This window comes from Oryza sativa, chromosome 1, assembly GCF_034140825.1.
Source record: "Oryza sativa Japonica Group chromosome 1, ASM3414082v1".
NCBI classification, from domain to species: domain Eukaryota; kingdom Viridiplantae; phylum Streptophyta; class Magnoliopsida; order Poales; family Poaceae; genus Oryza; species Oryza sativa.
Genome location: NC_089035.1, coordinates 25,993,587 through 26,017,695, shown reverse-complemented (window position 1 = coordinate 26,017,695; position 24,109 = coordinate 25,993,587). Strand labels below are relative to the sequence as shown.

Here is a 24,109-nt window from a genome sequence, read left to right as displayed (position 1 = left end):
AGCTGCTCGGAGGAGGGGGGGTCAATCCGGTATTGATAGTTGAGGATGAAAAATGGTTGTTTTTTGGTTTAGGGGGTAATTCGTACTCACCTAATAATTTAGGGGCGTAATTCATACTTTTTACTTACTATTATAAACAAAACAAAGCCATTTTAGCTACTTTCTTTTTTTTATAAGTTTAAAATAGGGGGGCTAAAACACTTTTTTTCTAACTTCTATTCTGATGATTAGCTAAACAAACCTCTAGTTTTTTTTTTCATGGAGATCTTTTTCATCCTTTTGAAATAGCATTGTTCAGCACAACAAACTGCACCTTCACTCCTGTGAGTGTAATACTTGTGTTATGAAGTATGAACGCATCATCTTAAACCTACATCAAATCTAGCCCATATAACACTAAGCGCAACTCTGTCAAGCCCACTGGGGCATGGGCTAATCATATTTGACGTAAGCTCCACCCAATCTTGAGAGGGAAGGAAGGCCTCTTCGTTCTTCTACCGGACAGAACGAACGGCTCGGCATACGTAGCATACGTAGCTACTGGCTGATTGGCTGTGTTACTGTTAGGCTCACGTGCAGTGGCATGAGAAACGTACTAGCGATTTGGAGTTTTCAAGCGATCACCGACATTGCAACTTTTGTAGTCACACGGAGGGCACTCCATGACAAGCAGCAGTCATGGGTGAGTCTTTCTCTTGGGATCTTAATTTTCTTTTAGATCAGTTGATCAAGTACCCCAATGGTAATCTATACATATCCGTCCAATACACTGTATAGATCTTGGTTGGACATAGTGGCGAACCTAAAATAATTATCGATCATCCAATACATATTAACTATCTAATTATTAATTTATATACTAACTAATATGATATAATTAAGTAAGAATTGATAATTTACCCGGATCCATGACCCCAGTAAAGTTGTATATGAGATCGTCACTGGTTGGGGATCTTTTTTCTCTAAAGTCATGGCTTATAAACTAAAAACACGTGGCCGAATAATATAGTTTTGGTAATACATTTATATTTGTACTCTTCACAGTCCAAAAGCCAATATTATGTCACAAAAGTGAAAAAGAAACCTTCAAATTGATTGTGAAACTTAGTTATAAGATTTTAAATTGGTTGCGACTTGCAAGCCTAGCATTGTCTCTTAATAGAACAATGTTTATGGGCCTACTTGGTGGAGCTTCTGGCAGCTACAACTTTTTTCCCAAACAGTCTAAATTTTCATTCAGATTTTAAGAACATGTAGTTGTAGAATACAGAAAATAAACTAGAAACTAGAAGTTGAAAAACCTAACTTTTTAAATTTTTAAGCTCATCCAAACAGGATCTATATATGTTTCTCTCGTGAAGATCAAAGTCCAACATCAGTACTCACATGTTGGCTACATCCCAACGCTCAAGGTACTACACTTTATGCTTTTCATCTCAAGTTCTCAACAAGACAACAACTCGAGCCCGACGAGCCGTGCCCGTACTAGCTAGCTTGAGGACGTGTCAGCGTCATCCAGCCATGCCGGTATGGTGTTACGGGGGGCATATCGCATCTACCACACTTTGGTGATTGAGACTGGTATATAAGTGGTTGGACTTGGATTGACACCAACTAGAGTTAATTTCGGAGAAAATGTACGATGGGACAATGATGGAACATACATGAACACCGGCCAAACACAAATAAAAAATCATTAATTTGCGCGAAAGGGAGAATAATTAGATGGTCCACAGGAGCATCAACATCTGCAAGGCATTGGTAGCAAATCCTTCCGGTGAGTGATGCTGAAAAGACAATATTAAATTAATCAAATTATTGCTTTCATGCACTGCATACATCCACGTACGGTACTGGAAATTAAATTCCACGCTAATGTTAGATCAGTTTCTACTAGAGAATGACAAAAAATGGGGGTGGTTAAATATGCTAAATAAGTACTACTAGCTTGAACAGATGGAAACATATCATGTGCACATAAGTTTAGTGCACACTCAATACACACCCACTAACAAATATCAACAAAAAAAAAGAAAAAAATGTATATATACTTTTAATAAGGTTTGTTGTAGTCCATCATGTGGCAACTCCAGGTACTGTTACTACCGCCATGTACGAAATGAGATCCAACCGTTCAGTCAACAAGGGCACGATTGGAAAAGATGTGAAACAACACTGGAGACTGGAGAGGGTTTGCGATGAACAACACGCCTGTCTATCAACGCCGCAATCTCCTTGCCCTCACTCAGTGCAATCTCCTCCCATGTCGTCAAATCCTCGATCTGATGTTGCCTCGTCCGACGTCAAGCACATCGAAACCAAACGCCGCCGAATCCTAGCACTAGTAGAAAAATCATTTGTTGCCACGAAAAAATCGTGGCATCAATACTAAAATTGTAGCAATAAATACATATTGCCACAATTTTAAAATTATTGCTAGCCGTAGTAATAAATAGTATGATAATAGGTTATTACAACGATTTTTATTTAGTGGTAATAAATTTAGATGTTGTCACGAAATGGATGTGGCAAAAAATCATATTGCAACACTTGACATCGTTGTAATAAAAATTATTGCCACCACTCCATATGTGGCATTAGTTTTACGTACCAAATTAAAAGTTCAAATATTAATCTATCATCCTATCTATTTATATTTATTTCTTTATACCATGTCTTGGCTAGGATTCGAACCCAAGACCTATGCTTCACGCATGATTTCCTTTACCAACTCATCTACGCATCAATTCTGTTGGAATATGCATATCGTTCCATTTGAGCCTACCTAACTAAGATTTGAATATCTAAAAGATTTTAAATAAAAAAGTTATCAACTATAAAATTATAGATCTCGTCGAGAGCTACAATTTCCATATAAAATTTGTCTCAATCCGTATCCATATGAAAAAATTAAGTAAAATTATGAGATGACAATTTTTTTTATTGCAACGAATTTATTGATCGTGGAAAAAAAAAAGTAAAAAGTACCATGTATTATGTAAATTGCCACAAAAATTAAAATTGTGGCTATAGAACATGATTTTTGCAACAGCAAGATTTTCATGGCGATATCTCATTTTCTATTGCAACAAAAGTACTAAATAAAACAACGATTGTAGATCATTGCAATAAAATATAATTATTTGCCACAGAAAAATTATCATTGTAATAGTACAATATATTGCTACGAAATATTTTTTGTTGTAATAATTTGGTGGCAATAGCTCAATTATCTTGTAGTGTAGATCTGAAGCTACTCCCTTCGGCGCAGAAAAAACTACTCCCTCCATCCCATAATATAAGGGATTTTGGAGGGATGTAATATATCTAGGACTACGTATCTGGACTATGTATCTCTATATCCAGATACATAGTTATAGGATGTGTCACATCCCTCCAAAATTCCTTATATTATGGGACGGAGGGAGTACGTAGCACAAAGCCCATTTCGTAGTGTTTCCTCGACACTCGCTACCGCCTCCTTGCTTCGATGAGATAGTTTGAAATTGGTTGAGTGTAAATGGTCAGGACAGTGACAAGATGCCATGTCTGAAAGAATTTTTGTTTTGGATGAGAGAATATGCATATCGGGGATCTACAAGAAAAAAAGAGAGTTTCCTGTGTTTTTGTAAAGGTGAGAGAAAAAAAGAAAGAAAGAAATGTTGGATAAAAAAAAGAAGAGATTTTCTCCGGTCGAACAAAAAATATCTTGAGGTTTAGGGTTTAGGGTTTAGGGAGTTCACGGTAACAAAAAGTATCTCACGGTACCAAAGAGATTTTCCCCAGTTTGTAACTCCATATTCTCCTGGTTTTACAACCGAGAGTACGAATATAGGATTAAATATGGATATCTTTAGTCCCGGGTGAAATAACCGGGACTAAAAATCCATCTTTCCAACCGGGACTAAAGATGGCAGCGCCAATCCCGATTGATCACCATTTTTTCTTTTTTTTATTGTTTCTTTCCAAATCGAGTTGCTCCTTCCCAAATCAAGTTGCTCCCTACATATCCCCAATCATATCCCCAAATCACAATCAAAGTATCATCACAAATCAATGAATCATAGATTCACATCACAAATTCTCAAAAATAAAATACATCTCAAATTCTAAAAAAAATACATCATAAATCACATACATCACAGATCCAATGAAACACAACTTCTAAAAATTCTCAGATCCAAAGAATCACAACTTCTAAAAATTCTCAGACCTAATAAATCACAACTTCTAAAAAAAAAGAACAACAAAATATTGCCGCTGCTGCCTCCTACCTCCCCTTTGGCAGAGGGGGGGCGCCGCTGGCTCCCACCACCCTCCCATCCGCCCGCCGCCCACGCCTGGGCTCGGCCGCCTGGAGAGGAGGCGGCGGGGAGGGGGAGGAGAGGGGAAGGGGGAGGAAGGGAAGAGAAAAGGGTATGTGGAGGCTAAGATGAGGTTAGCTGTTAATTTAATGAGAGGGGAGGAGAAAGGAAGGGGGAGGGGATAAGATCGATTGACTGACCGAGATGAGGCGCTCAGCTCGAGATGAATTTTGGTACCGGTTGGTATAAAAAACTAGGACTAAAGATCTATTTGTAGTCCCGGCTATTGATACCAACCGGGACTAAAGATAATTGGGGCCTGACTCGACCCGACAACTTCTTGAACCAGGACTAAAAATGATCTTTAGTCCCGGTTGGTGTTATTAACCGGGATAAAGATCAAAAAGTTTTTTTTTAAGAGAGTTCAAAAAGTTTTTAACCGGGACTAAAAATAATCTTTAGTCCATGTTTCTATTCAAATCAGGACTATTGTGGATTTTGGGCGACCGGCCAAAGATGGTTTCTACAGTAGTGTGGACAGCTATTTTTTAGCCACACTCTTTTAGAGCAGGTACAATAGGTGGTTTAAGCGGGCAATAATCGGTACATGATGGCAAAAGTGATGATCTAGAGAAGAAATAAGTGGAGAGAGAGAGAGAGAGAGTGAAAGTGGGCGACTAAGGCTGTGTTTAGATCAAATGGTGTAAAGTTTTAGCGTGTCACATCGGATATACGAACACACATCTATTATATTATTAAAGGAATAGAAAAAGGAACCTCCACGTTTGCTCTCATGGCCTATAAATTCTCACATTAATCGGACAAAAAGAAAAAGCAGAGTCCATGTAGAAATACAATTTAGAAATAGCTGAAATTCGGAATTAAAAAATAAGGAATATTAGAAGATGAGACTAGAGTCCATATAGAAATACAATTTATAAATAATTGAAATTCTGAAATTAAAAAATAAGGAATATTAGAAGATAGGACTAGAGTCCATATAGAAATACAATTAGGAAATAACTGAAATTCGGAATTAAAAATAAGGAATATTAGAAGTAGAGTATAGAGTCCATATAGAAATACAATTAGGAAATAATAGAAAATCGGAATTAAAAATAAGGAATATTAGAAGTAGAGTATAGAGTCCACATAGAAATACAATTAAGAAAAAAAATAGAAATTCGGAATTAAAAAATAAGAAATATTAGAAGTAGAGTATAGAGTCCATATAGGAATTTAAAACTAACTAAAATTCGGAATAAAAAGGAGCCTCCACATCGCTCTCATGACCTTGAAATTCTCACATTAATCGGAGAAAAAGAAAAGGCAGAGTCCATATATAAATATAATTTAGAAATAGCTAAAATTCGAAATTAAAAAATAAGGAATATTAGAAGAGGAGACTAGAGTCTATATAGAAATACAATTTAGAAATAGTTGAAATTCGGAATTTAAAAATAAGAAATATTAAAAGAGGAGACTATAGTCCATATAAAAAGACAATTAGGAAATAACTGAAATTCGGAATTAAAAATAAATAATATTAGAAGTAGAGTATATAGTCCATATAGAAATACAATTAGAAAATAATAGAAAATCGGAATTAAAAATAAGGAATATTAGAAGTAGAGTATAGAGTCCACATAGAAATACAATTAAGAAAAAAATAGAAATTCGGAATTAAAAAATAAGGAATATTAGAAGTAGAGTATAGAGTCCATATAGGAATTTAAAACTAACTAAAATTCAGAATAAACATAATAAAATAAAAACTAGAGTTTAGAGTCCGTATAAAGATACAATTTACAAATAACTAAAATTCAAAATTAATAAAAACATGGGAAGAAGAGTTTAAAGTCAATATAGAAATACAATTTAGAAGTAACTGAAATTTGAAATTAAAAATTAAAGAATATTGAAAGATGAGTTTAGAGGCCACATAGAAATACAATTAGAAATAATAAAAATTCTGAATAAAAAAATAAATATTAAAAGACGAGTCTATAGTCCATATAGGAATATATATAATTTACGAATAAATAAAATTTGATATTAAAAATAATTAATAACTAACACGTATATAAAATACAATATGAATATTACACATTAGTAGTTTCGTAAAGTTATTGCAAAATTTAAAATTATGTTGTCATTGTAATATATTTTAATAATATAATGAGAAAACATATATGCTATTATACGAGAGAAAATATAATGATGCTAGCCGCGCAATCTGCGCGGGCCACCATGTTAGTTCGAAGTATTAAATATAGACTAATAACAAAACAAATTACATAATTAGCTTGTAAACTACGAGACGAATTTATTAAGCCTAATTAATATGTCATTAGCAAATGTTTACTGTAGCACCACATTGTCAGATCATGGAGCAATTAGGTTTAAAAGATTCGTCCCACAAATTAATCGCAATCTGTACAATTAGTTATTTTTTTATATTTAATACTCTATGTATGTGTCCAAACATTCGATGTGACAGAGTGAAAAATTTTGCCAGGGGATGTAAAAAAGGCCTAGTTTATCGCCAACAACATACAGGCTCCAACGCAAGCAAAGCAGCACCAGACGAGCTTCTACTGGCCACACGGTTGTGAGGTGGGGTCCACATAGGGTCAATGTGAAAACATGCAGGAACAAAGCTATACGAGCAGCAGAAAAAGTTAGATTAAAATATTAAAAAATAATACATGCAAATTTATGGATGGATAAGCTAATAGCCTGTTACTCCTACTATACATGTTATCTTTACTAGCTAATTGTATTACCGATGTGGATGTTTTTAGCCAACTGTAGACTATACTGTTGACCTTGGTTTTAGATGCTATTACAGCATTGCTATAAAAACTATTAATTTTAAAGGCGGTTGTCAAGTATCATAGCAAATACCTTTCACTGTTTCAGCATCCGTTTCATTTGAATTGCCGCTGCTGCCGCCTCAAAATAATTGGATCGAAGCAGTTTAAATGATTATGTCGACATTTAGAGACGGATACTCTGTATGTTTGAAACCAATCACTGCACCAAAACTCGAGCTTCAGATCATCACTAGGCCTACAGATATAACGCATTATTGCCCCGGACCACACCGTACCTATAAGAATACAATTTTTCAAAAAAAAATCTATACTGCTTAGACCACTTGTTATAAGCTATATTTGTTAATTTTATTTCTTAAAATATGTATTTTATCTCTATAATAAAGTAGATAATCTGAAAAAAAAAGTTTGGCAAATCTAACAATGAAAAAGAGTCAAACATGTCAAAGGTCGATAATTAGTTTATGCATATACTAGGGTAGCTATTTAGAGCATCTTTAACAATATTCCTTATTTCAAAACCCATAGAACAAATGAGGATTGTCCAACCCTTATTCTATGAGTTTTAAATATTGACTGGAACTGATCTAGCAATAGCCCTCATTTCTTAGCCTCTATTTCCCTTTCTCTTCTATTTTAGGAGATGGCCGGAGCTCGGGGGTGCAACCAGAAATTGAGAGACGGAAGATTTCTCAACAAGGTTACACAGTAGAATAGAAGAAAAGAAATCCATTCTAGCCAAATTAGAATTGAAAACTTTAGTCTAACCTGGTCTACCGTGTAACTTTGGTGAATATATATAGCAGCCTAAAAGTTCATTCTCTCTTTCTTGGCATTCTGTAAACTATAGGGTCTCATTTCATATTTTTCACCAAGACCTTAAATTCTTTAAGTATGGCCTAAAAGGAGGGAGAAAACAAAGCATATGCACCGATAAGGGTTGTATTGTTGTAGTGGTGGATTTGGGGCTTTCTATTTTAAAAAGCCTCTTGTAGGGTTTTTGCTGAACTTTTTTTTCTCTCTCAACTATTTTTGGGTGCTTTATACATGTAGGGGCCCAATTGAAGATGGTCCGTAGGACATATTGCAGTGGGAAATATAACAGTAAACTCTATTTTACGGAGATAAAAAGGTTTTTATTAATAAACATTTCTACGCATGCGTAGAACAAAATTGTTGTACATTATACAGCGGCATATTCGGCCACAATTTATACAACATGGGTACGTGGTCCAGCGTCCACGTACATGGCATGCACGCACGTACGCGTACGGATCATGATGCGCCTGCTGTCTTCTCTGCAACGTCTACTACAGGAAACAGTCCAAATCGCACAGGTACAACGTAGGTACAGACAAGCTGCTACTATTGTATTGTCTGATACAGTACTCGTACATCACATGACAAGTTCATGTTTAGGAGGTCACGCAGTGGGCACCAACGGATGCTTCGTTTTTAAGCACGGAGTACACAGGTAGATCGCTTTTCAGTTCCACTCTCATTCTTCGATTTGCAGCAGGTTGTGCAGGGTTAATCGTGGTGGAACAATGGACGTGTTTGATACTCCGGGCTATTAAATAGCCCTCCGAAATCTTACTATTTATGATTATTAAACGTAGATTATCGACAAAACCGATTCCATAACCCCTAGGCTATTTTGCGAGACGAATCTAATAATGTATATTAATCCATAATTAGCGGCTGATTAATATAGCATCACTATAGCAAATCATGGATTAATATACCTCGTTAGATTCATCTCGCAAAATAGCTTAGGGGTTATAGAATGGGTTTTGTCATTAATCTACGTTTAATATTTTTAAATAGCAAGATTTCGGAGGGCTATTTAATAGCTCTCCGAATCCAAACGGGGCCACTATGAAGTGCAACCTAGTAAGCTTTCAAGCTTTTGGAATGAAAAGCTCATACACCGTTATCGTACTATACGACCACTAGGAATTACTCCTATGACAATGCTTAAGCAATAGCCATCGCAGATAGTTTGGAATTGAAGCCGGAATCTTCCTCAACATTCAGGTTAAAATGATTATTACAGTCCTGTAAATCCGATGAATCATTTTTTAAATCCAAACACGGTTATTAATTGTTCAAGTTGTGTAACATTGGATTTTACAAAAGATCAAAGTGGAAGAATTCAAATTTATGATTTCAATCATCACAACCTTATTGTGATCCACAGGAAGTGTAATCCCGTAGACCTTGTTTGGTTAATTCCCTTGACAATAAAATTAATAGAATTTGGAGGGAATTTATTTCATACCTATTATAGTGTGAAATAATTCTCTCTTATTTCCCTCCTATCCGTTCCTCGCGGGGAACAAGACCGTACTAGATATCGTAGTGGTTGTGCCTTTTTTAAGGAAAAAAGGTGAGAGAAACAAGTTGAGCCCATTTAGGTTGTCTTTGTTTGGGCTTTTAAACCTGCTTTTGCTTTTGCAAAAGCCAAAAGCCAACCAAATGCCCAAAAGCCACAGTTGCTTTTGTCTAAAGCTAACTTTTGGTGTACTACAAATCAAAAGTACCTCTATTCCCTGCTTTCACCTGTTTTTTAGGGAAAAAATTATCCACCTCTACCATTACACAAAAAGAACGGTTCGCTTCTTTTTTTTTCACCCCTCCCTTCCCACCCGTGCGTCGCTCCTCCTCCTCACCGAGCCGCCGCCGCTACTCCTCCTCTCCCCGCCGCCGCCGCCACTCCTCGCTGAGACGCCGCCGCCGCTCCTCCTCTCGTCCCGCGCCGGCCCAGATCCGGTGGCGGTGGCGCCACGCAGGACGAACAGGCCGCGGCGACCTGACTGGCCTCGATGGCCTCCCTCCCTCTGCCCTGGCGATCCAGCCAGCCTCAACAACCTCCCTCCCTCGACGCGTGCAGTGGCCCTCCCCTCGACAAGCTCGGCGCCCTCAAGCGCCTCTTCGCCCTCATCGTCCAGGGCATCGATATCGCCTCCCTTCCCATCGCCGCCGTCGAAGCTGCCGATGAGCGACATCGAGGGCAACCCGGGCGCTGTGCCTCTCGCGGTGCTCCATGGCGGCCTTCTTCACAGCAGCGAGATGGGCGGCGCCACCACCGCCACCATGGTGGAGTGGGAGGTTCGCCTCGCTATCGTCTATGGCTACATCGCTCCCGGTTAGAGCCTTTGCCTACTCCGACGGCGGCGGCGGACACCGAAGAACAGCGGCTGCGACTCGAGAACGCCGTGCAGACGAACAGCAGGAGGCCGTTGTACGACAACGACGACAAGCCAAGGATCTTGGAGCTAGCCACCCGTGTGCTGGACGAGCTGGTTGAGATGTGCTCCTCCAGCGAGCCTCTGTGGGTGCGGGGCGTCGAGACCGATAGGGACATTTTGAACTACGACGAGTACGTGTGCTTGTTCCACCGCGACCACGGTGGTTACGGCGATCGGATGGCCGGCTGGTCGGTTGAGGCTTACAGTGTGGGGTCCACTCGTCAGGGGAGAAGCTTTTCCAAAAGCCACATGTGTATAACCAAACGAGCTTTTGGCTTTCTCACAGCTACTTTTCAAAAAGTCACAGCCCATAACTGCTTTTATAAAAGCCACGACCCAACCAAACATACCCTTAGACTGTGTTTGATTGTGAAGGTTGGGAACCTTCTCCTTTGGCACGGAAAACGGAGTAGCTTATTACCGCATGATTAATTAAGTATTAGTTTAAAAATAAGAAATGGATTAGTATGATTTTTTGAAAGCAATTTTCCTACTGAATGTTTTTGGAAAAAAAAACACAATGGTAGCAATTTGGGATGTATACACGCGGGAAATGATGGAGTAGAGGATGGGAACTCTAAGAAATGAACTAAACCTTACAACACATGAATCTACTCCTCCGTAGTTTAGTAGTCTTAGGCATCACCTAGTCCTATGAACCTGAATAACCACTTAAATTTTTACATATATTTATAACTGACAAATGAGCCATTTAACCCACATTGTTTTTTCTCCTTCTCACAAAGTAGGGAGTTTGTGTGTGGGTTGTTGATATGTGAACCCTCTAGCCTTTTCCTTTCCTAAAAAAGTAGAGAGAGTTTTTTTTAACTCTAAAAAGTAGAGAGAGTTGGTAATGGTGAGTGGTGGTCAATTTATCTCTCACCACCATCATTACTTTGTTTAAAAGAAGTATAAGCACTCTTATTGATGGTTAAATTTTTCATTGGTTGTCTTGTTCTACACAATCAAATATTTACAAACCGATAAAGTATCACTTCACACTAGTATTATTCTAAAACATGGTATGTAGGGTGGAGCTACCGTCAGGATCAACCGGCCTCAATAATCTCGGATAAAATTAATGGTTAAATTGTTCAGCGATGAAGATGCACTAAGTATTAAGAAAGATGTGTCCTCTAATATCGATAACATCGGTGAATCAAATTTCCTCCGCCCCTGCAACTAGTGGTGAAAACAATAATGGTAATTCTCGGTCGATCGGTGTTCGTTTTCGACTTTCTACCGGCCAAGTTATATGGAAATGGTAATCGACCGATTCGAAAATGAAAATTAAAATGGAAATGGTTTTGCTATTATACCGATCGTTTCCTTATTTACAATATTATTGTGGAAATTATCGTTTCTTATAATATGTAATTACCATATTTCTAAATATATCGATATTTATAGGGCATGTTTCTACTTGAATCAAATCCCTATCTTGAGTGCATGGCTAAAATGGAGTTAATTTATAATTATATATTATAAGCTTGAATTTATTTATACATATAATAAAGTTAAATATATGTTTTTGTATTTTTAATGTTTTCGTATTTGTTACCAGTTTCCGATTTGTACCGATATGTTTTCATCCGTATTGTTCCGCTTCCGGTTTTCTGATATTTTCGATATTGTTTTCATTTCCGATTTTACCGTTTTCGATTTTTTTTCCGAGAAAAATATGGCTATGGAAATTGTTGAGGCTGTTTTCCGATCATTTCCGAGTGATTTCATCCCTACCTGCATATACATAAAGAAAGTTCGAATTGGAAATTTATCAAAGAAAAAAGTGTCTGAAAGTACGAAAAATATTCGAGCAGAGCAACCCAGAGAGCAACGGTCTCCCCGGTCAGCCGCTCCCAGTGGGCCCTGCCTGACGTACAGCAAGGCCGCACCCGGACAAAAGCCACCTCCACCTCGGGCCCCACACGAGGACGCTGGTGACTGGTCACCGGGCCCCACTTTGTCCACCAAAAAATACTAATACCGCCACACCGGCTCCACCTACCCACCCACGTAATCACGTTCCCGGCCAAAACCCCCCAAACTCCAAAGTCCCCGAGGCCTCGACCCCCGAAAAACTCTAAAGCCGGCGGCGCGTCGCGTGCCACTGTGCAGCCGCTGCTCCTCTTCCCCTCCCCTCTCCTCTTCGCGCGCTCTCCGATTCGCCGCGAAGGAAGAGGATGGAGGAGCTCGCGGCGGCGGCGGCGCCCCCGCGGCACAGGGAGCGGCGGAGGCACCGGAGGAAGGCGTCGTCGACGGACGCGGCGGCGGCGTACGGCGACGTGTTCGGCGGGCCGCCGCAGTTCGCCGTGGCGTTCGACGGGGTGCCGGCGGACTACGGGGAGGTGTTCGGCGGCGTCGCGGCCTCCTGCTCCATCCCTTACCTCGACCTGCCCCCGGCCGCCGCCCGCGACGACGGCGCCGGGGCAGGGGCGTACGGCGAGATCTTCGGCCGGTTCGACTTCGGGGACTTCGCGGAGCCGTACGAGGACCTGCTGGCGGAGGCGGTGGCGTTGGCGGCGGAGATCGCGTCGTCGAGCGAGAGCTCGAGGTACGAATTCCCCTCCTCCTTTTACCTTTTTTTTCCCCCGTTGCGATATTTGTAAAGCTCATTGTTCCTGGGTAAGCATGTGCATGTCCACTAGAAATTAGACCGATTAAGCTGATCAGAAGATCTCTTGGTGAACCGTGGAAGGTTTCCTGATGCTTCCCTTCCCTAGCAAGTTCCCTTAGCAAATTCAGACGAGAGTGTCAATGTGCCTATTTGGGGTTCAAATTCTGCCTACACAACCACTTTCTATTTAGTACTAATTAGCATAACCTCAAGTCCCTACTTCAGTGTTTGCTTGACTTTCAGTAAATGGGCATGGTGGTGCGTCAATTCTGTGCTACGTGTATCACAATTTTCTGATCTATAAAGGTGACTCAGTTTGGTCGAGTGCTAATTTGTCATCGTTTTGAGTGGATGCTTTGGAGTAATTAATGTGATTGGAGAGTCCAGATATGGTATACATCTCCGTGTTCCATAGACAGTTCTTTTTCACAAAGGTGGTTTCTTTCGGACGAAGTGATGTCTTTTCTCTGCAAATCTGAAAGAATCTAGGAGGTTGCTATGTATTTTCATTTCGATCATAGGATCTTCTTATTGAAATGTTCTGTCCAGGAGTTTCAAGCACCCTTTTGTTGTAAAAATGAGAAAGGAGTAACGATTTCAATCTCTAGATAGTAGAAATTGTAGTCTTCATTGGAGTTCATCACTCTTAATTTTATGTACTTCATGGTAGGTAAATCCAGCTATGAAATTGCACAGGAAAAGACAATTGAACCAAAATGGATAACTTCTCAAGGAAACATTTACTATCAGATCTACCACTGTTCCTTAGCCCTATAATTTTGTCTACATCCAATTGCTGCTTTACTGCCCTATCGCGTTCTCCCTTTACTATTCTTACCTAGTCTAGCAGTGGACCCCATTGTCTGTCTAGCAATGTTTATTTTGGTGTGGACTTCACATTGTAGTACTACTCTCTTTCTTTTCACAAGATGTATTGTGGTCATCATGGCAGTTAAGAAGGCTATAAAACCAAGTGAACAGTAATGGGAAATTACCATGATTTTAATGGTGTTAATGTTTTTAAGGTTAAGAATGGTAATAGTTGGCATGACTGTTTATTCGTATATGCTGAAGAAAAGAGGTGAGATAAACGAGGATACAAGAGAAAAAAAAATGTTTCAAGCTCATCTTAAAATTTGAAACAATATCGCAAAAAACATGACTTGTGGATAGCTTGCTTTGTTGTGCTAATTCTATTGCTATTTTTCTTCACATTTGCTTGACTGAAGTTCTTTTTTCATTATAATATGTCAAAAGCACATGTTACTTTTAAACTTATGGCCAATAATTTCATATATACAGGTCATCAGTCAGAAAAGAATCTGGCCAACTAGATGCTGATCCATCTATACTCCATCAACACTATTCAACTGTAGGTTATGACCAACACTTTGATGAAGACGAATTTTCTCCAATCTCCTCTCCTCCGGATAGTGGGAAACAGTTTAGTATGTCATATAACAAGGCTACCAGGGGAAGACCAGATGATATAGTTAAAATGACTACTTGTATGGTGGAGCCTCCGATAAGTTATGTAGTTGACTCTCGCAATATTTCAAACAAGTCAGCAATGGATCAAGTTGTAGTAGTGGACTGTGATACATTTGCAAATGGTGAAAAAGGAAGCATGGGCCTGACTTTTCCATCAAGTTCAAGCCTGAAGAGTGCTAGTAGTGATTCTGTGGCTGATCAGAACCTGCACACACCAATATGTCATCCAATTTCTAAGAATGATTGTGAAGATGAAGATTACCACAAGAGGTTAAGCACCCATTCAGCATCAAGTGAGGAAGTACCTTCCCCTGACTACCCATTCTTAAGGGTCTCAAATAACAGCCTTCACACACAACCCATCAAAGTACAGCCGCCTTTATTGGCACCATCTAAATTGCTTAATAAAAAGGAAAGTAAAGCAAATGGTGAAAAAGGAAGCACGGGCCTGACTTTCCCATCAAGTTCAAGTGTGAAGAGTGCTAGTAGTGATCCTATGGCTGATCAGAACCTGCACACACCAACATGTCATCCCATTTCTAAGACTGATTGTGAAGATGAAGATTACCACAAGAGGTTAAGCACCCATTCAGCATCAAGTGAGGACGTACCTTCCCCTGACTACCCATTCTTAAGGGTCCCAAATAACAGCCTTCACACACAACCCATCAAAGTACAGCCACCATCCAAATTGCTTAATAAAAAGGAAAGTAAAGCAAATGGAGATTCTGAAGTCAGTACTAACTCAGCTGCTGCTGCTGCTGCTATCAAAGAAGCAATGGAGTTTGCTGAAGCTCGGTTAAAAGCTGCCAAAGAATTGATGGAGAGAAAAGGTGACAGTTTTAAACTTCGAAAGAAGCCAGGTCATCATAGAGGCACAAAATCGACAGAACTTAAGGAAAGTATGGCACCTGAAGAGGTGCGTGTTTATGATGAAAAGCTGACCATGAGAAGGATAGTGAAAGAGGAAAAGACCTATGAGGAGACAGCTTTGGTGAATAAGAATGGAGACAGCAGTGCAGTTAACTTAACTCACTGTGATCACAATGAAAAAGGGGTTCTACAACCAAGGAAGCCTCAGCATACAGCGCAAAGTGGCTCTAAACTAGAACAACTAGGAAAGTGGACATCAGGTGCTGAATTTTATGTACTGATTAGCCCTGACCAGAAATGCAAAACTAACTCAGTTACATGTGAAGGAGATAATGTTCAGACAACAAATCCCTCCAGCAAGCTCGGCCAGTTTGAGAAAGGAAAAGGAGAAACCACTTCAGGGGATTTTGTAGGGTGTGGAAAATCATGGGATGGTGGTGACATAGCAGAGTTGAGAATGGAACATGTAAATTTGAGAGAATATGCTATAGGTTCTACGGAGGATGGATGCAAGGCTCCTACTGCTCCAGAAATTTCTTTTAGCAATGAAAAACCCACATACCAAGAGTCAACTGAGACCCATTTCAAAGAATGTGTGGGGGCACAAAATTATCAAGAACGATATGGTGATGATGGGGCATTTGAGATTTCATGTGTGGATAGTTCAAAGCTACATGCTCCAGAAATACCCGGTGCATCTTTGGAGTCTTGTATATCTGGAGGTCACTGCAATGGTAATAAAAGTCCTTCTGATGCTAGTACTAAGGAAACAACATCATTAGGAGAATCTAACAAAGAAAACAACAATATAGAGGCACTTGAGGTTCCATGTGCTGATGAGATGCAGAGCCAAATATTACAGGAATATCATGAATTTCGTAATGAAAATATTGATGAAAAGAAGGCAAGTCAAGTGAAAGTATCAAAATTAGAAGAGTCGGTGGAATATTATGAAACCCCAAATTTCCAGAAAAGTTCGAGTACAGCTCATGGAGAGACCGAAACTGTTGAGAAAGAAAAGATGTTTAGTTTTTCTGATGAATTACGCCCGCAGAATAAGAACATAGGAATAACTGAAGCACCTCCAGAATCACTCATCCACAAAGAAATTAAGAAATTTGGAACTGAGGAGAAAGCTTATATTACTTTGGAAGGAGATGTGGTTCAAAAATCTGGATCTCTGGAAAGGGAAGCTAACATTACTTTGGAAAGTGCTAGTGCTAATGAAAATGAAGAAGCAGAAGAAGCGAATGCATTTGTGGAGGGCATTAATGTGATGGAAACCCATGTTAGTACATATGGTACTTCTGTTGAAGATTCAGATCAGATACAAGACTCTGAAAACAGAATGGACGGAATGGGGGATCTTGTATCTCATGGTAATGAAGAAGCAGCAAAAGATCCCTGGTTAGATAATAGCGAGAAGTCACAGGTGGAAGAAATTTTCAGCCATGAAGAGGGCCAGCTATCTGTCGAAGGTGGTATCGATGGAGGACCAAATGATGCATATGCAGGAGTTAATGCAATAAATGATGGAAATGGTAATGATTCTGAAACTAAAGTTATTATTGATGATGGCACTGATTTTAACACGAAGATGAGCACATGCTCAAAAGAACTGAGTGCTTCATTTTTAGAGTCATCTGCTAGCATGCAGCACTTGTCTCAGATTGACAAGTCTATTGCTGCTCAGACATCTGATAAGAGCACCCCTCTTGAAAACCTTGGAGAGGATTGCAGAGAAAGAGAATTTCCAGAAGAAAATAGTACAGCACTGGAACAAGGGCAAGCTATTGGAAGTAAAATGGAAGGAGATGACAAAGATAAACAGTCAAAATTAAATGTAAAGGATCAGAAATATTTTCATTTGGACAGCTACATTGTACCTAAATTTACAGAGAACACTACATTGAATTTTGTCCAGAAATTGATAGATGAGACCCCTGATGGTCAGAGAATTGAAGGGAGGGAAAATGTGAAAAAGACACTGAGAGAAACTGAGAAGGAGGTCTTGCATAGACTAGATGAAGACAAAGAAATATACAAAATGGAAAGAGAAAAGGAACAAGCTAAAGAGAGGTCAAGAAGAGAATTAGAAGAAGAGAAGGAACGGGAGAGAGAGCGAGCAAAAGATAGACTTGCTGTTCAGAGAGCTACGAAAGAAGCACATGAGAGAGCATTTGCTGAGGCCCGTGCAAAGGCTGAAAGAATAGCATTGGAAAGGATTACCTTAGCACGTCAACGAGCATCTGCAGAAGCTCGAGAGAAAGAGGAGAAGGCAACTGCTGAAGCAGCTACTGAGAAGGCTTCTAGAGAAGCTAGACTAAAGGCAGAACGTGCAGCAGTTGAGAGAGCAACTGCTGAAGCTCGGGAGAGAGCAATTGAAAAGGCAAAAGCTGCTGCAGATGCAAAGGAGCGAATGGAAAGATTTAGATCCTCCTTCAAGGACAGTTTCAAGTCTACTAATCAGGTAGTTGATGTCATTATATTTTTTACACTACAGTTCCAAACTAAATACTTAAATATTTGTCTAAGCATCTAGTAATAATACCTTTAAGTAGTATCTCATCCATGTTCTTGATGCAGGATAATCAACTGGACAAACAGTTTCAGAAGACAGCTTCTAATAACTATGAAAGAAGCACGGATTCTAGTAATCAAGGTATTGGTAATAACATCCTGAAACATTTCTATTATAAGAAGGGGAGGAGTTTGTGCTTTGTCAGTTTTATCTTTGCTGTAATATTTCTTCATAGTTATACTTGTCAAAACTTATTGTAACGTATTTATTTACAGTAGTTGAGTTTGAGTCAGCTCTGAGACATAAAGCAAGATCTGAGAGGGAACATCGCACAGCTGAGCGAGCGGTATGCTGAAATGTTTTGCATACTCTTTTGCCTACTGCATCGTCTCTTTATTTGTTGTTTTCAATTCTTTAACATCACCAATTTTCAGGCCAAAGCTCTAGCTGAAAAGAATATGCGGGACATGCTGGCTCAGAGAGAGCAAGCAGAGAGACATGTAATACATGTAGTAGTTAGAAAAAAAAAAGGTTTTTGTTGTTTTGCAAAATCCTTCTATTCTAAAATCATGTCTCTTTTTGTACAGAGATTAGCTGAATACCTTGACCCCGAAGTCAAGAGATGGTCAAATGGAAAGGAAGGAAATCTGCGAGCATTGCTATCTACATTGCAATATGTAAATACTTTTATTTGCGGGACTTCTATTTAGAGTTTTAGACCACTCTTAACTTCCACTCAAGTTTATCAGTTATGCTAATTTCTTTTCCTAGATCTTTTAATATGCTTACTTTTGGCCTCAAGTAAATTACGTTCACTTCTAAAATTCATCCCAGGATGTTTAATGAAGAAATGACTCGAAGAACAACACCCAGCCTTCTAAGGACAGCATATTTAATTCCACTTAACAATATAAACTAGACCTAATCATTGTATAAATGGCCCAATTGTTTGTATATGTTTATGCTGTTAAAATATTGTCAGAAAGGACAAAGTAACACACAAGCATATTTAAAAGAAAAATAAGTGAATCAAGTCCTTGCACATTTTTTGCAGTTTTGTTGATGCTAAAAATCTTCCCATGGAAATTATCAGTTGAACTGACTTACGCTTTACTTGCTTAGACCAATTCTGCACTGCATCATTATACAGTCATGTTGAATTTGAATTTTCACAGATGAACTAAACTGGATATTAGTCAACTCATGGAAACCTTTTTCCTGGCAGATCCTTGGTTCAGATAATGGTTGGCAATCGGTTCCCCTCACAGATCTCATTACAGCAACTGCTGTCAAGAAAGCATATAGAAGGGCAACCCTTTGTGTCCATCCCGATAAACTACAACAAAGGGGTGCTACAATCAGACAGAAATATATTTGTGAGAAGGTGTTTGATCTTCTTAAGGTACATTATTTGTTCACATCTTATGCATATTCTTGTGGTTTTCATCTTTGAATTTCCACCCCCAGTTACTTATCAGCAATTGCTAATTTTCAGAGAAGTTTGTTCATAGCTGATGCCTGATGGCTATCATTTAGTCTTCTTAAAGTGCATCACATTTGCATTATGGACCATAATTTTGTTTACCTTTCACCATGTCTCTTCATCAAGAGTACTAAATTTTTTGTCTTGGTAAAACCCAGATTTTACCAGGGTTGGTAATTCCAGAAAAAAAAAAAACCCCGGGTTTTGAAACCCTGCTTTTGGGACCCTTCAACTCTTATCACTATTTTTTCCCTATCAGAATGGTTCAGATAGGTCTTGAACTCAGATCACCTAGTTTGACATCATGCTGACTTTCGCATTTACCAACTCTCCAACTGTTGTCATTTTATGATAGGCAGTATCCAAGCAACTTCTAACATGGATCTTGAAAGCCATCATCATTGAGATTTATGCAGCAGCACTATGTCTTACAAATTTGATTGTAACCCAAGACTTTATATGCTTGTTACTTTTCATCTGGAGCAGTATGGTTTTGACTTCAGCAGTTTGTGCCCAGTTATCCACCTGCTTCCCTGTTTTTGGTTAACAACGGGGACCTGCTTAGATAAAAGCTTATCTGGACTTGGGTCTGGTTAGCAATCCATTTTCTAACTAGCTTTCATGCTTTGGTGTTATCTGAGATTCTTTCAATGACTTGTGTTGAAGGGATATCTATAAGTGCTGATCGATTGCATAGGACCTGTAGTAGCTATCGAACGGGGAAATTAGACTGCCGGTTTATGGCTATGGGAAGTAAATCATCGCCCCTATGATCCAACCCATTAAGGCTTTGTTCGGTTAATTTCTCCAGCAAGAAAATTGGGAGGGATTTATTCCATACCTATTATGGGTGTTGAATTATTCCCCCTCAATCCCTCTCATGGGGATTAAATGAAAGCTTGGATTCGTTATGCTCATCAGCTCCAACAAGTTCTACCTTGTTTTTCATCCTCCATTCTTAGCATCCAGCTGGTTCCTGGTTTGAGTGGGCTGTTTTCAGTCCCTTGTGTTTCACACGTTACAAGCCCTGTTATTGCGGTTACTTGGCTGGAAACTGGCGCTCACCAGTTACCCGCAGTAGGTATAATTTTTATTTTCAAAAGCTTGTTCATTCCAGAATCTGTATGGAACATAACTGCAAAACTAAGCCTTTTTTTTTCATCTCTGAAAACACCCATAAAACCTGGAAATTTTGTTTTGACTAGGTAATGTATTTATATTTACTTAATGCAATAAATGGAGGCTGATTGGTATATGCTGCTATATGCAGGAGGCATGGAACAAATTCAATTCCGAAGAGCGATAGCTCGGGATGTAGGGGACAATAAATTGGATTTTTGATTTTCTAGTTTTACCAAAATTATATTTTATTAAACAAATTTCAAAGCCTAATGATAAAAAATGATCGATAACAAAACTGTGAATAGCGTTGTGGAGAGCGGTTTTGATATGTGATCTGAACAAAATTACATGTTGTTAGGCTCTAAAATTTGTTTTAATAAAATCTAATTTTGGCAGAACGAGAGATCCAAACTATATAGCCTTGATGTTGATTTTTGGTACCTATGTAAATATATGCAGTCGTAGAAAGCATTTTCTGGCCATTCTTGACTGAAAAAGAATATCAATTCAATAGTAAAGCATCAGTGATTCTTTTGAAGACAGTAGCACAGATTTAGCTGGAGAATTCTTAGGTTTTGCAAACCTGTACAGAATTTCGCAATCCAAATACTCCCCCCGTCTCATAATACAAGGGATTTTGAGTTTTCGCTTGCAACGTTTGACCACTTGTCTTATTTAAAATTGTTTAAAATTATTATTTATTTTATTTGTGACTTACTTTATTATCTACAGTACTTTAAGCACAACTTTTCATTTTTTATATTTGTAAAAAAAATTTGAATAAGACGAGTGGTCAAACATTGCAAGCGAAAACTCAAAACCCCTTATATTATGGGACGGAGGGAGTAGCACTGAACAGCAAGAGTTCGTTCATATCCAATCTACACTCCCAAAGCCCAACGAATATGCTATCTAAGTATTGTTGCCACTTGCCACGGTTAAGGTTTTATAAGAGCAAGTTTGTTAGTAGAGCCGTAATAGGTAATCTGAAGATATTTAGATTGATATATTTGAAGGATTTGAAGTGAACATTTTCCATGGATTAAATAAGACATGGCCCAAATTGGCCCTAAAAGCTGACAACTCAACGGTCGTATTACGGCGGACGAATCCTTTCCTTTAAAGCCCCCGCAATAATGGTAAAGTAAGATATTATCTATAAAACACGTACATTTCAGCAATAGATTAGATTAACATGGGTATCTATAGCTCTCTAATCCATTGTCTCGTTTTTCTGTATAGACTATCTCCATGTTAGTAGATAGCTTTGCTCTCTCTCTTCATTTAATCTCTTCCAAGTAGGAAAATATGCTGACATGGATCTCTTTTAGAGAGCTTATAGATAATCATTGTGGGTGCCTTTACAAGCTTTCTTTCAATCTTTACCTATTATAAAAATACAAAATGTTTTTGCTAAAGCTCGGTATATTGTCCGAATTACCACACATTACCGATTCCCACATGCCTGTATCTATCTCAATTCTCGCGTAAAGCAACATGTCGTCCGCGTCCACACAGGGACGTTCCTGCTTAATACATTCAAGATGCTCATGACAAGCGGTACGTATGTGCACGCCGCATCTCCTGTATTTAATTTATTCGGTTTCCTTAATTTCTTTGTCCAGTCTGGTGATCTGGACCTTGCTTGACACAACCAAATACGTACATACATTTTTCAATCTATATCGAGCATGAAACATACGCACTACTAAGAAAATCATTTTTGCCGGTGATAAATAGATTTTTGCTGGTGGCCGACGGTGCCGCCAACGAACTAAAGCCAGTGAAAATAATGTATTTTCAGTAGCGGTTAGCTGACCGCCAGGAAAAATCAAGTTTAACAGGCAGCATGTTAAGACAATCGCTAGCAAAAATACCATCTTCGCTGGCGGCAAGTTAAGAGGAACGCCAATGAAAACATTTTTTAGGGTAAAAAAAATAAAAATCGGCGCCGCTGGTCGCCATGGCCGCATGCACCGCCCACTGACGAACCCCGCCACGACGGCTCTCTTGCCACCACCGAGCCCCAGCCACTGCCGGTCACCACCGGTCGCCGCCGCCGACCCGGAGAGGGGAGGTTCCCCTGTGCCACCCACTACGGATCTGGAGAGGAGAGGAGAGGAGCTAGGCTCCCCTGCGCCACCTCACTCCGCCGAACCCGGCTGCTGCCACCAAATCAGTCGCCCGCAGGAGTCCCCGCCGCTGGTCCGCCCCCTGTCGCGAGTCGCCGCTGCCACCCCATCCCCTTTGCCGCCGCCAGTCGTCACTATCGAGCCCAGAGAGAGATGAGACTCCCCTGCATCACCCCACTCCGGATATGGAGAGGGGAGGAGCCAGGCTTCCCTACGCCACCCCACGCCGCCGAGCCCGTCCGCCACCACCAGATCCATCGCCCGCACTTGGGAGTTGCCGCCGCCGGTCACCGCCACCACCCGTCCCCTTTGCCGCTGTCGCTGGACCCGCTGCTGGTGGGAAGGGAGGAGGAGAGGAGTGAGGCGGTGGTGCGCAGGTGAGGGAGGAGAAAAGGAGAGGTATTGGTCGAGAGGAGAAGAGGAGAGGAGTGGATCTGAGGATTTTTGTCGTGCATGGTTTTTTAATGCACCTAACACAGCCGAAATTTTTATAGGCTGTTGATTTTAAAGGCGGTGCTATTTAGTGATCGCCAGTGCTGCCATTCGCTTAAGAGATCCGCTTGTAAAATCATCTTAAGTGGCCGCTAGCGAAAATCGATTTTCGCTGGCGATTGGTGACCACAATCCCTCTTAAGTATCTTTATAAGAGTGTATTAAATCCGCAAGTAAAAATAAAAGGGTAGTGCTATGAAAAAGGGTTTCTATTGTAGTGACGGTAACAAAATACGCAGGAAACTTGATTGAATACTCGATCAATCCACAACAATATATATCAGGAATTCAGGATAACACACTGACACAGCGACACCCGGTTCTTTTTTCATTAAGATGCAGATTTTATCTCGGTTTCCATTAGCACACTTTTCAAACTGCTAAATGGCACGTTTCGTGTGAAAACTTTATATAGAAGTTGCTATAAAATATCAAATAAATTCATTTTTTAAATTTGCAATAATTAAAACTCAATTAATCATACGCTAATAGCTTTTTGTTTTTCGTGACCTTACTTAATATTCATTTTCATTAGTATCAAACACCACTTGAGTCCCTCGCAAACCGCATCCCTGCTCAATAAGTTCCCCCGCATGTCCGCTTACATCGCCCACGTCGAGTGGCCTAGGAGATTCGTGTGGCACACCTCGCTGCTAATGGCGCTGCTAGCACGACTACCATGGGGCATGCGATAGCGGCAGTGTGTGAGAAGGATAACCAAGCGAAGGACTGCAATCTGCAGTTGCGGTGGCGGACAAGTTATACTTGGCCGAAGCTGTCTTAGACATAAGTTGTCGTACACTCTTGTCACTCGCACTCCTGCACAATTTTAGCTTCAATTTATCAATTTCTTTATAGTGAAATCCCGTGGATCTATTTAATGATTTTATTTGAATGGATCAGGGTCCAATTTGCTGATAAATTGAAGTTCTTTCACCTTCATGCTGCAGTTGGGAATTTCAGAATGGTTCAGTTGCAGGCTCTGT

At 39.7% G+C, this 24,109-nt stretch overlaps 1 protein-coding gene across 6 annotated transcripts; it reads left to right on the top strand.

The window, feature by feature from the left end:
* Positions 1-12,506: 12,506 nt before the first annotated feature.
* Positions 12,507-21,037, top strand: LOC4326602 (auxilin-like protein 1). 6 transcript variants are annotated; one of them, XM_066303320.1, is made up of 8 exons: positions 12,507-12,946; positions 14,312-17,843; positions 17,960-18,035; positions 18,173-18,240; positions 18,329-18,394; positions 18,482-18,571; positions 19,120-19,296; positions 20,648-21,037. In XM_066303320.1, exons 1-8 carry the CDS (start codon positions 12,576-12,578, stop codon positions 20,681-20,683), a joined length of 4,416 nt encoding a protein of 1,471 aa, XP_066159417.1. In that variant the 5' UTR covers positions 12,507-12,575; the 3' UTR covers positions 20,684-21,037. The 6 variants fall into 6 exon arrangements, with proteins under 6 accessions (XP_066159417.1, XP_015618693.1, XP_066159420.1 ...); XM_015763207.3 differs by having other exon boundaries at positions 18,170-18,240; XM_066303323.1 differs by lacking the exon at positions 20,648-21,037 and adding an exon at positions 19,737-20,042.
* Positions 21,038-24,109: the final 3,072 nt, after the last annotated feature.

Coding starts and splice junctions, on each gene's coding strand:
- LOC4326602 (XM_026027306.2), top strand. CDS start 12,576: ATGGAGGAGCTCGCGGCGGCGGCGGCGCCCCCGCGGCACAGGGAGCGG. Junction 12,947..14,311: donor TCGTCGAGCGAGAGCTCGAG/GTACGAATTCCC, acceptor TCATATATACAG/GTCATCAGTCAGAAAAGAAT. Junction 17,844..17,959: donor GTTTCAAGTCTACTAATCAG/GTAGTTGATGTC, acceptor TTCTTGATGCAG/GATAATCAACTGGACAAACA.